Here is a 12789-nt window from a genome sequence, read left to right on the forward strand (position 1 = left end):
TGTCTTATTTAAAGTTTATTCCTTAGTTTTGAAATATATGAGGATTTTCTAATTATCTGTTTGTTACTAATTTCTGGCTTGTTTGTCATTGTAGTACTCTGTGATGTCAATCCTTTGAATTTTGTTGATGTGGCTTTATGGCCAGTCTATGGTGACTAAAAAAAAAAATGTCCCAAGTATGTTTGAAAAGAATGTATCCTGCACTTCATGGGTCGTGTAGTGTTTGTCAACCATGTTGTTCAATCTTCGGTATCCTTACTGATTTTTTTGTTTACTTCTACAAATTACAGCAAGGTGTTAAAATCTCCAACACAGATTCTAAATTTATCTATTCCCTTTATATTTCTGTAAGTGTTATTCTGATGAATTGAAAGTTTTATCAATTTTATCTTTAGTAATCTTCCATCAAGTTGATTCCAACTCATAGCGACGCCTTTGAACTATGGTAAAAAAAAAAAAACAAAACTATGGTATCAGAGAATATTAAATATACAATGTACTGCCAAAAAAACAAATCTGTCTTGGAAGTAGTACAGCCAGAATGCTCCTTAGAAGAATGGCAAGACTATGTCTCACACATTTTGGACATGTTATCAGGAGGGATCCGTCCCTGGAGAAGGACATCACACTTGGTAAAGCACAGGGTTAAAAAAAAAAAAAAAAAAAAGGAGACCCTCAACTAGATGGACTGACACAATGGCTACAACAATGGGCTCAAGCGTAACAATGATCCTGAGGATGGCACAGGACCAGGCAGTGTTTTGTTTTGTTGTACACAGGGTCGCTGTAAGTTGGAACTGACTTGACGGCACCTAACAACAACCAGTAATGTTACTTAAGATCTTGTTTGCCCAAAATTACTATAGGTATGTGAGCATCCTTTCGATTTGTTTCAGGCAGGCTTTTTTTTTTTTTTCTATCTCTTTAATAATATTAATTTTCTGTAGTCTTAGATGTTTCTTTAAAACAGCTATTATGTATTTTAAATTCCAGTATTAACTTTTTAACTGGAGCACTTAGTCTATTTACATACAATTACTGATGTATGGAGTTTAGATATACTATGTTACGTCCTTCAATTTTTTCTGCTTCCCCATATTATGTTCCTTTTCTCTCTCTCTGCCCTTAAAATTTTTTTTTAAAAAATTCATTCCATTATTTTTCTTCTGTTTTAAAGTTTTACTCCCTTTTTTATTTTTGAGTGGTTAATTAATACCGTTTCCCTTCTCATTTACTCCCCCTCCTGACTTATATTCTTTTAATGATTTTAATTGAGTGTGTGCATGTGTGTGTATCTACTTGGGGGAGGGAGGACCACGTTTCTGCAGTTTCTCACTTATAGAGACTTGTCTTTTCATGTGTCATGTTACCTTAGATTGTACTTTGGATATTGCACTTGAAAATTCAAATTTTAGAAACAATTTCAGACCTTGGATATTATCCTCTAGAGAGGATTTTCTGTTTTGTTGTTGGTAAGGATCTGGCACTACTAAAAGTCTGGGATCACTTTAATAATTAAAGTTCGAGGTTTTTTTTTTTGGTTTAAAAATTTTTTATCATGGGAATTTTCAAACATATACAAAAGTAGTAAGATCAGTATAACTCAGGTTTAACAATTATCAACATTTTGCCATTCTTGTTTCATCTATTTTCCCATTTAAAAATTTTAAAAACATATTTTAAAAAATCCTTAAGGGTTGTGGTTTTTTGAGCTACCCAGTGGTGAGGGGCTGAGCTGCTGTCTGTGGAAGGGATGCTTTACTTCAATTTCACCCTTAACCCTTGGGTACTATCGTTCAGGGTCTTCGCCTGAAGTGGGGTGTGGTTTATCACCAAAAGCATAGTTCACTCTCAACTGCTTCAAGAGACATCTGGAGTTTGCACCCTCTCCTGGATCTTGACCTGGTAATTCCTCACTACCTGGCTCTCTTTGATGCTTCAAACGTAAGCGGTGTCTGTATTTTATCCAGTTCCTTAAAGAGTTTTAGAGGGAGAGCTTGTCTGAATTACATATTCTACAATTACTGGAAGTCTCCCTCAATGACCATGGGGAGATCTCAAGATACTGATTCAAGTCCTGTAATGACTATAGGGAGACCTGGTGGCACAGTGGTTAAGCGCCTGGCTGCTAACCGAAAGGTTGTCAGTTTGAACCCATAAGCTGCTCTGAGGGAGAACAATGTGGTAATCAAAGATTAACCCCAAAAGAATGTATTGCCATTGAGCTGATTCCAACTCATTGTGACCCAATAAGACAGAGTAGAACTGCCCCATAGAGTTTCCAAGGAGCACCTGAATTCGAACTCCTGACCCTGTGGTTACCAGCCATAGCACTTAACCACTATGCCACCAGGTTTCCTAGTAAAAATTACAGCCTTGGAAACCCTATGAGGGAAATTCTACTGTCATATAGGGTCACTATGAGTCAGAACTGACCTAATGGTAGTAGTTTTTAAAAAATGATTATAGTATTTTTTAATTTTTCTATGTAAGTTTTGGTAAAATATGTCAATTTTGTCTAAGTTTTTAAATTTATAAAGTTAATATTCTAAAAATCTCTGCTCTATATGTTCTTTGATTCATTCCTACTGCGCTTTTTCTCTTCTTGATCAATCTTGAATAGAAACTAGTTTGGGCTTCGTTATTCCTATTTTGTTTTCTATTTCATTAATTTCTACTCTATTTCCTCCTATGTTGTTTGAATTTATTGTTTTTCTTTTTCTAAGTTGTATGTAGTATTTTCGAATTTTCAATATGATTTATTTGACCTATTAGTTATTTGCAACCTTTCTGTTATGCTTTTTGTTGTTGACTTCTGACAATTGCATTGAGACCAAGAAAGGTGGCCTTCATATTCTTTGAAATTTGATTTTTTAATTATTTTTATTGTTGAGAATACACAAAGCTGAACATACACTAATTCAACAATTTTTACATGTACATTTTAGTGACACTGATTAGTCTTCCAGTTATGTAAGAATTCTCACCCTTCTTCTCTGAGTTATTCCTCCGCCATTAACATAAACTCACTGTTCCCTAGGGTTCCTAACGAGTCTTTCAAGTTTCTATTGTCAGTTTAATCCCATACAGATAGATCTTAAAGAAGGACAATGCTCAAGGCAGCCATTCTTTACTAGTTAATCTAACCTATTTTTCAGCTTTAAGAAGACTTCAGGGGATGTTTTTGGTTTAAGGTTTAAACATTATCTCAGGGCAATAGTTTCAGGGGTTCATCCAGCCTCCATGGCTCCAAAAAGTCTGGAGTCCATGAGATTTTTAAATTCACTTTTACATTTTTCCCCTTTTGATCAGGATTCTTCTATGGAATCTTTGGTCAAAATGTTCAGTAAAGGTAGCCAGGCACCACCCAGTTCTTCTGGTCTCATGGCAAAGGAGGTAGCTGTTCACAGAGGCAATTAGCCACATGTTCCATTTCTTCCACCTATTCCCGACTGTCCTTGAAATTTGACACTTTTTTTTTTTTAATAGCCTAGTATGTGATCAAGAAACCCTGGTGGTATAGTGGTTAAGTGCTACAGCTGTTAACCAAGAGGTTGGCAGTTCAAATCCACCAGGCAGTCCTTGGAAACTCTATGGGGGCAGTTCTGCTCTGTTCTTCAAGGTCGCTATGAGTCAGAATCGACTGGACGGCAGTGGGTTTGGGTTTGGTTTTGGTTTAGTATGTGATCAAGAAGCCCTGGTAGCCCAAACAGTTAAGTACTGGGCTGCTAACTGAAAGTTTGGTGGTTCAAACTCACCCACTGGCTCTGTGAGACAAAGACCTGGTGATCTGCTTCCACAAAGATTACAGCAAGAGAACCCTATGGGGCAGTTTTACTATGTCACATGGAGTTGAAAATCGACTCGACAGCACCTAACAACAACATGTGATCAGTTTTCATATATTTTCCTTTTGTGTTTAAAAGAATATGCATTATTTTATATGCAGAGTTCTACATGTTTATTAGATCAAGTTTAATTTTGTTGTTCTGATATTCTCTATTCTTACTGATTCTTTTCAACTGCTTGATCTCTCAGTTACTGAAAGAGGTATATTAAAATATCTACTGTGATGGTGATCATGTCAATTTCTCCTTGATGTTTTCTAAATTTTTGCTTTATATTTTTTGAAGTTATCTCATTGGGTGTATACAAATTACAAGATGAATCAAACTTTCCATCATTCCGTAGCAATCTTGTTAAGACAGAAAATATTACTACAGTTAAAGTCTAGTCTTATAGAGCTGCAGGAGTTTCCTTTGGGGATTTCTCTGGCATATGGTTTTTCATCTTTGTGACATCAACATTTCTGTTGTCTTAGGTGCGTTTCTTTAAAAAGCATATAACAGGATTTTTAAAAATCTAAGAATGATTTTTTTTTCCACAGAAGCGTTCCATCCATTTTCAATTGGATTTATTTCTACCATATTATTTAGTGCTTATTTGTCCTACCCACTTTTCCCCCTGTGCCTTTATTGTTTTTTTGTTTTACTCATTTCATGGTTGCTCCCTTAACATGTATTACTGGAATATGTATTATTTTGCTTCTTTTCTAGGTAGCCCTTCAAATTTTCAAAGTCATACTTAATCAAGTCTAAAGCTGGTCCATATTTTCACTCTCCTTCAGAATAATGCACAATCTTTGGAATTGTAATTCTAATTACCTATCTTACATGTACTAGGTTTACATGAAACAGACCGACATGCAATAAGTTAATTAGGCTTTTCACCCTACACTGTGTTTTTTCTTCCCACAAATTTAGACATTTTCACTGTCTGATACTACCAATATTTCTTTAGATTTACTCAAGGGCTTACCATTTTCTTTACTTAACATTGTATCTTACATCTCAAATTTTCTTTCTGGAATAAGTTTCTTTCTCCTTGAAGTATATCTTTTAGAAATTCCTTTAAGTGAGGCAATTTTGGTGGTAAATTCTCAGCTGTTTCTCATCTGAAAATGTCTTTACTTTACCCTCATTTTTGGTTAATCCCTATAACAAAGTAGTCTGCATCAAAAATTTTTAAAGCATATTAATAATACAGCATTTTGCAGTTGAAAGCTGAAAGCCTTATACATTCAAAGATGTGATAAGTATTATTTTTATACAGCATTTATCAAATGAATGTCTGAAGTATCTCTCATATGCATTTTTTCCACTAGATTCTCACATGATGGTGAGAAGTTTGCTAGTAAGAAATGTAGTTTATAATCCTCATTTTTTACAGGTAAATGGGGCAAATATTGTAAGATTTGTCATTCACTCCCATTATTCTTTTGGCACCTCTGGCATCTGCCATCTGCACAACCTAAGATCTGCCTCTTTAAACCTGATTCTTTTCACAAGTGTTAAAATTTCTACAGTGTTTACAATGTCCCATTAATCTTAATTTTAATTTAAAAGAATTTTTGATTAACTAGTATTCTTAATTCCTTCCAACATGTCAGGTAACAAATCTTTTTTAAGATAACTGAGTCTTTGCTAGCTCTGACACACTGCTATATAATTGATAATTTAAGCTAATATAAAAGTTCATTATTTTTTAATCATGTTCCTGAAGAATAAGTTATAAACCTGTGAATAATAGTCCAGTAAATTAACACTTCATTTATATAAAGGAGAAATGAAAAATCCTATCATGTTCAAGGCTAGAATTCTGATAAGAGTTGCTAAGTTTTTCATATATGTATATGAATAACACATACACACACAACACACACACACTTCACCAGACCACAGAACTTTGATACATAAGGTAACTGAATTTTCATAACTTTTAACAGATGAAAGGAGACGTACTCAAGAGTAGAGGAGTGGATCTTCAATTTTATTGATTCCATACTTTTATCAGGGGGGAAAGATCAGCATATTTACCCAACATACAAATATGTATAAATTACTTATGTGTACCATGTTTTGCAAGTAATAAAAATACACGAAACTGTAAAGTGAAAAAGGATGAACTATAGATATACTGAAAAGTTATACTGCCGTTGTCATTTTTAATTTCATAATGTGGCTGAAGAGCAAATACTGGCCTGTTTGATGAATTTTTATTATCTGCTGACACTTTGGTTCTCCTTTGCTCCTCAGCAACAGCAGTTCCTAGACAAGAACTTGAAGTTCCATTGGGAGACGATCCTGGGTGGCACCATGAAAGAGTGGGAAAATGAAGGCCAATAAACAGCATGTTAATGAATAAATTACTGCCATAAGCTGGGAATAAACCCTATTGGGACCAGGCAGAAATAGCTCAGTGTCTCAGAATTCCTATGTTTTTGGAAACTGCAGGTGAGCCAGAGTTGGTCCAGGGTACATGGGTGAGGAAAGACAGCGTAGGCCACATCTGTTACACCTGCATCATTAAGATTCTTTATCTTCCATCTTTGTTTCTTTGCAGGATTCTTTTTAAGCCTTTAAGGAATCTTTGTGAGAATATTTACAACTGTCACTTTACAGTTACAAAATTTTAATGAGCTAGATAACACATAAATGAACAAACCCATGAGTATACCACCGTCAATCCCTTCTACTTCTACCTCAGGTACATATGTGACATATGACAATCTGACATATGGGCTGAATGACAGCGCCAGGGTCAATCTGAACACCAAATATTGATATGATTTAATCTTTTCTTAGACTAAATTGTATAAACAGAAGTTGTAAAATTTTCTTCCTTCACTGCGATATATTACCTTGGGTATTCTTTGAGATGTATGCTCCCCATTCTGGCCTCACTGGCCTTATCAGCATAGTATATTGAAACTTCTCCTGCTTCTGGTTGGAAATGATTGAATCCAGTTCAGGGTATGTCTGGATTATACTAAATGGATAAGAAAATACTAGTAATGTATAGTTCTAATATAGTTTTAGCATTCATCTATCACTTAACGAGGAGAAGGTAAGGATTTTAAAACATACGTTACAGAGTTCTTTGGAGGGGTACCTTATTTCCCTGTGCTTCAAAAATCATACTAAAACCCAACCATAATGCAGTTTCATTTTGGAATTTAGTCTAAGTCTGAGATTCCATAATCTAGTCACCCACACAAAACAATGTTAGTGAGAGGCCGATGACTAAGTAGCCTTGATTCATTCCTTCTGCAAAAATAAAGGTTCTATATAAAATTTTCCAAAGTCATGATTTGCAAAAGAAGTTACATGAGAGAAGAGAAATGCATTTATTTCTAAATATTTCTAAAATAATAAATATTTATTATTTCTAAACAAATAGTACTTAACTGAATTAAAAAAAGTGACACAAAGTTATAAAAGTCCATTTTATTTAGGTTGAAATGTATATACCATTTATTTAGTTCTAAAACAAGTTTAATACTAAGTTCAATTGCTAATATTTTGATTAATCTTCAATAACCTAGAAACAGAATAGTCTGAAGTCTTACTGTATGAGTTTAAGAAATCCAGTCTATATAGAAATGTTAATTCCCCTTGAGTTTAAAACTTTAGAATCAAAAAACCTTAGCCTATAAAAGAATTTTAATGAACTGTATAATATCCTGCAAAAGACTAATTTATAATACCTATCAGCAAAACTCAACCCCACTTTCTCCAATAATAAAAAAATGCTTTTTTAAACTGTTACTTTTTAGGTGACGTGAAACTAAGGAAAATTGGTTGTTCCTTTTAGAATCATCTTGTTTGGAAAAAAATATTCTATGCTTTACCATTTGTTGCCATGCCTTACAGAGATAGGGTCTATAGTCTATGTCTTCATTACTTGGCTGCTTAAAGGCAGAAGAAGGTCCTTCTGTTGAGTTTGACGGTTTTTGCATGATGCTTTGTGTTGATGCAAAAAGAATCAAGCGGTACTCATTCACCAGTCTCTCTAAGAACTGAGAACATTTCTTCAGAGTAGACTCCTGTAAGTTAACACTTTCTCCTCCGTTGGCACGGTCAATCCAGTAAAAAGCTGACAGGCTATCTAAAATCAAAAGGCAGAGCGAGGGGTGGCTACAAAACATACTTTCTAGTGAGTAAAGGGTGAGAAGTAACTGGGAGCTACTACTGCAGTACACCAAAAAGAATCTTCCAAGGCAAGATTTTATGATCTCTTCAGAGCTTTGGGACAGTCTATGCTCAAGGATTGTAACAAGCCGAAGCATATCAAAGTGGTGATCTGTGTCAATAAACAAGACTTCTATTTCCAGTCCACCTTCTGACTTTGGAAGTATACACCGTGCTGTTAAATGATAAAGCATTTCTGTTTTTCCTGTTCCTTCTGGACCATGAAATTCAAGAATATCACCTGTGTAAAATTTTAAAATGCCAGTCAAAATGCAGCAGCACAGTAATAGTAGGTTATAAAATGAAAAGTCTGCAAAAATGTTTAAAAATACATTTACTGTAATGTGAAAGAAAATCTAAATCCATTTGCTACATTGGATCTGTATAAACAAATACAAATAAAAAGTAAATCAATAAATGGCTAAAATGGCAAATTTTATGTTATATGTATTTCACAGCAAAACTAAAAAAAATTTTTTTAAATAGGTAAATCATTAAATTTCACCTCTGAGAAGCAACTATCTATCAATTAGCTTCAAGGGGGGAAAAAAAAGCACTAGACATCAAAAGGCTTTATCAAAAAAGTGAAAAGACAAGTTACCAACTGGGAGACTATCTTCAGAAACCACAGATCTGGTAATACTCTAATAACCAAAATAAATATAGAACTTCAGCAACTTAACAACAAAAAGACAGATAACCCAATCATAAAATGGGCAAAGGACCCGAATAGACATTTCACCAAAAAGGATATTTGAATGGCCACCAAACACATGAAAAGATGCTCAAAGTCATTACAGAGATGCAAATCAAAACCACAGTGAGATACCATTTCACACCCACTAGGATGGAGCCCTGGTGGTTAAGAGCTACAGTTGCTAACCAAAAGGTCGGCAGTTCAAATCCACAAGTTGCTCCTTGGAAACCCTATGGGGCAGTTCTACTTTGTCCTATAGGGTCACTATGAGTCGGAATCCACTCAACGGCAATGGGTTTGGTCTTTGGTTTTAAGATGGCTAAGATTAAAAAAAAAAAAAGAAAATAACAAATGTTAGCAACCTAAATGCCTATCAATGGATGAATGGGTAAACAAAATGCAGAACATACGAGGGTAGTTCAAAAAGTATTGCCACTAGGGTTCCAGTTCATACATGCACGGGTTTATTCCAAACGTGTTTAAACATGTCTCTGCGATCAGTGGATGGCTGCAGACAAGTTCTCTCAATAATACACTTGTCTTAGTCTCATCAGGGTGCCTTAAAAAAAAAAAGGATACTTTTTTGTGCCACAGAAAAATGGTTTTGAGCATAAGACTAGTATCAAATTGTTAACAAAACTCAAGTGGACACCTTCCCAAACCACTGAAGCTTTCCAACAAATTTACGGGAATGCTGCCCGCCCCCCCCAAAACAACAGTTTTTTGATGGATCAAGCATTATAAGGAGGAAGGCTGGGAAGACCTTAAAGATGAGCCAAGAGAGGGAAGACCACTCAGGAGGTTATGGAGACTGTTTTTTGGGATTTCAAAGCAGTAATCTGGATAGATTTTCTCAAAGGACACTGCACCAAAGATATTCAGGCAGCTAACAAGACACGTGAGGAAATGCTCGCAATTACTAGCCATTAGAGAAATGCAAATCAAAACTACAATGAGATACCATCTCAACCCAACATTAACTGGCAAGAGTAAAAAAAAAAGAAAACTCAGAAAATAACAAGTGTTGGAGAGGCTGCAGGGAAATCGGAACTCTTATGCACTGCTTGTGGGAATGCAAAATGGTGCAACCATTTTGGAAAACGATGGCGTTTCCTTAAAAAACTAGATATAGAAATAATACACGATCCAGCAATCCTACTCCTAGGAATATATCCTAGAGACATAAGGGCCGTCACATGACTAGACATATGCACACCCATGTTCATGGTAGCATTATTCACAATGGCAAAAAGATGGAAACAACCTAAGTGCCCATCAACAGATGGAGGATACACAAACTGTGGTGCATACACACACAACGGAATACTATGCAACGGTAAAGAACAATGGTGAACCTGCAAAACATCTCACTACGTGGATGAATCTGGAAGGCATTGTGCTGAGTGAAGTAAGTCAATCACAAAAGAACAAATACTGTATGAGATGACTATTAATTATAAAAACTCATGAAAATCTTTCTACACAGGAACAATCTTTGATGGTTACTAACTAGACAGTAGATAAGTGGTAACTTTGGTGAAAAGTAATACAGTATATAATACTGGGGACATGTGCACAACTTGACCAGGGCAAAGTCACAGAAGCTTCACCAAACCAAAAAACCTAAACCCATTGCCATCAAGTCAATTCTGACTCATTGCGACACTACAGGACAGAGTAGAACTGCCCCATAGGGTTTCCAAGGAGCAGCCCGTGGATTCAAACCATCAACCTTTTGGTTAGCAGCCCAACACTTAACCACTGCACCACCAAGGCTCCCAAAAGAAGCTTCACGGACACATCCAAACACCTGAAAGACTGAGTTACTGTCCTGAGGACTAGAGACCATGGTCTCTGGGGACATCTAGCTCAACTGGCATTAACATAGTCTCTAAAGAAAATGTTCTACATTTGACTGTGGTGAGTAGTGTCTGGGGTCTTAAAAGCTTGTAAGTGGCCATCTAAGATACATCTACTGGTCCCATCCCAGCTGGAGCAAAGAATGAAGAAAACCAAAGACACAAGGGAAAGATTGGTCCAAACGACTAATGGATCACAACTACCACAACCTCTACCAGACTGAGCCTAGACCAACTAGATGGTGGGCAGTTACCACCACCGACTGCTCTGGCAGGGATCACAACAGAGGGTCCCAGACAGAGTGGGAGTAAAATACAGAACAAAAGTCAAATTCACACACACACACACACAAAAAAAAAGAGATAGAGAAAGACCAGGCTTGCTGGTATGACAAACACTGGAGAGTATCTGAGAGTATGGCCCTCCAGATGCCCTATTAACTCAGTACTGAAGCCACTCCTGAGGTTCACTTTCAGCTGAAAGTTAGACAGGTCTATAGAGCCAACAATAACACATGTCAAGAACATGCTTTGTAGTTCAATCATGTACATGAGACTAATGGGCCCACCAACCCAAAAGCAAAGACCAAAAGGCAGGAAGGGACTGCTAAACTGGATGGATGGAAACAAGGAACCCAGGGTGGAGAAGCGGAGAGTGTTGCTACATCGCTGCAATGGCTACCAAGGTCACAAAATAATTTGTGCATTAACTGTTTAATGAGAAACTAATTTGCTCTGTAAACTTCCACCTAAAGCACAATAAAAAAAAATTAAATTACATTTAAAAAAAAAAAAGAAAGAAGAAAAAAAAAGAACCTGAATGACAAATTTGAAAGGGACCTAGGGGGCAGAGGATGGGTCCATATGCAATCATACTTAACTTGGTGCTAGCAGAGAGATAAGAATAAAGAGCCACAGGTCTAGGGCCTTTCAACAGTCTACTAACTACCACGGCACACACCATCTCTGGTTGTTGATTACACAATATCCATTCTCTCCTTTTTCCTTAAGTATAAAAGCCTAATGTTGTTTGAAAAGACAATGTGCCCAGCTTAAAAACCATTTTTCTTAGCCTTCCCTTGCAAAGAGGGGTCATATATCCTAGTTCTAGCCAATGAGGTCTGTGGGTGATCCCTAAGTTTTGCTTCCCTGAAATTGGTGTCACTGTTTTGCCCTGCTGCACCCTCTCTGGAGGTGAAGCAGCCATCTTGAAAAAATGAGGACAAAAGGCATATACACGCTAAGGAAGTGGAGCAGGAAGACAGAAGGTACAGGACTCTAATAATGATGTGGGGCCCTGCACCAGGTAGGCACATCCTGCCTCTACACTGCTTGTTATATGAGGAAATAAGTGTCCATCTGGTTAAACCACTAGGTTGGACTTCTGTTCCATCAAGTTGAAAGCAACCTGTAATTCAATGTTCCTCAATGTTATTGGCATGTAAATATGGACCAATTCTTCATTGCAGTTTCTCACATGCTAGGATGTTAAAAGCCATGGCTGTCAGGCCCTAAATGCCAGTAAGTTTCCTCAGGAGAAAGAACATTACGTGCCACGGAAGAGGAGTTCAAGAAAATGAAATCATGTTAAATAGTACCAAGTGCAGCAGCAAAGTCATAAAAAAGAACAAATGGCAGGGGACAACAGGGGAAAGACCACTGAATTGGTCAAGACAGCGACATTACAGCAGTAGTTCCTAAAACCACATTTAATGTATTATTTTATGAGTCAATTTTCAAAAACTGAGATACTCAGAAGATAGTGAAAACGCACTATAGGGGTATTCACTACTTTCAGAGTAAATCAAGCACAGAAATTGGACTGTATAAAGTTAGGGAGTACATGAGTAATTAGAGAAAATGGATAAATATGGTTTATATGTATTATTAAAAAAGCAAATAATTCAACAGTAGTTAGTAAGAGGAGAGGGATGTCACAGAGAGAGAGAGAAATACATGCTTACTTGTCAGAGGGTAATTGTTAAATATCTCTCTGGGTATTTCTGGACTTTCCAGAATAGAGAACTGATGAAAACTTTGTGAAGTGTTTTCTTGGAGAGAGGGGTATTGCTAATAAACATCTTTCAGCATAACTCAAAAGAATGAGTACTTGGAAGCACTTACCTATATGTTTTAATAAGGGTTTACTAATTCATATATTAACTAAGAAAGTCCTCAATTGGTGACATATTCGAGTGAGGAT

General features: G+C 36.3%; 1 protein-coding gene across 1 annotated transcript in view; it reads right to left on the reverse strand.

Annotated features, from left to right (window-relative positions):
- Positions 1 to 3501: 3501 nt before the first annotated feature.
- The window catches only part of XRCC2 (X-ray repair cross complementing 2), a 63109-nt gene continuing 53821 nt past the window's right edge, over positions 3502 to 12789 (reverse strand). The window contains exon 3 of the mRNA XM_010590091.3: positions 3502 to 8271. Coding sequence (XP_010588393.1) covers positions 7550 to 8271 — 722 coding nt within the window. The 3' untranslated portion in view covers positions 3502 to 7549. The remainder of the gene's footprint in view (positions 8272 to 12789) is intronic.

Source organism: Loxodonta africana, chromosome 22 (genome assembly GCF_030014295.1).
Source record: "Loxodonta africana isolate mLoxAfr1 chromosome 22, mLoxAfr1.hap2, whole genome shotgun sequence".
In the NCBI taxonomy this organism is placed as follows: domain Eukaryota; kingdom Metazoa; phylum Chordata; class Mammalia; order Proboscidea; family Elephantidae; genus Loxodonta; species Loxodonta africana.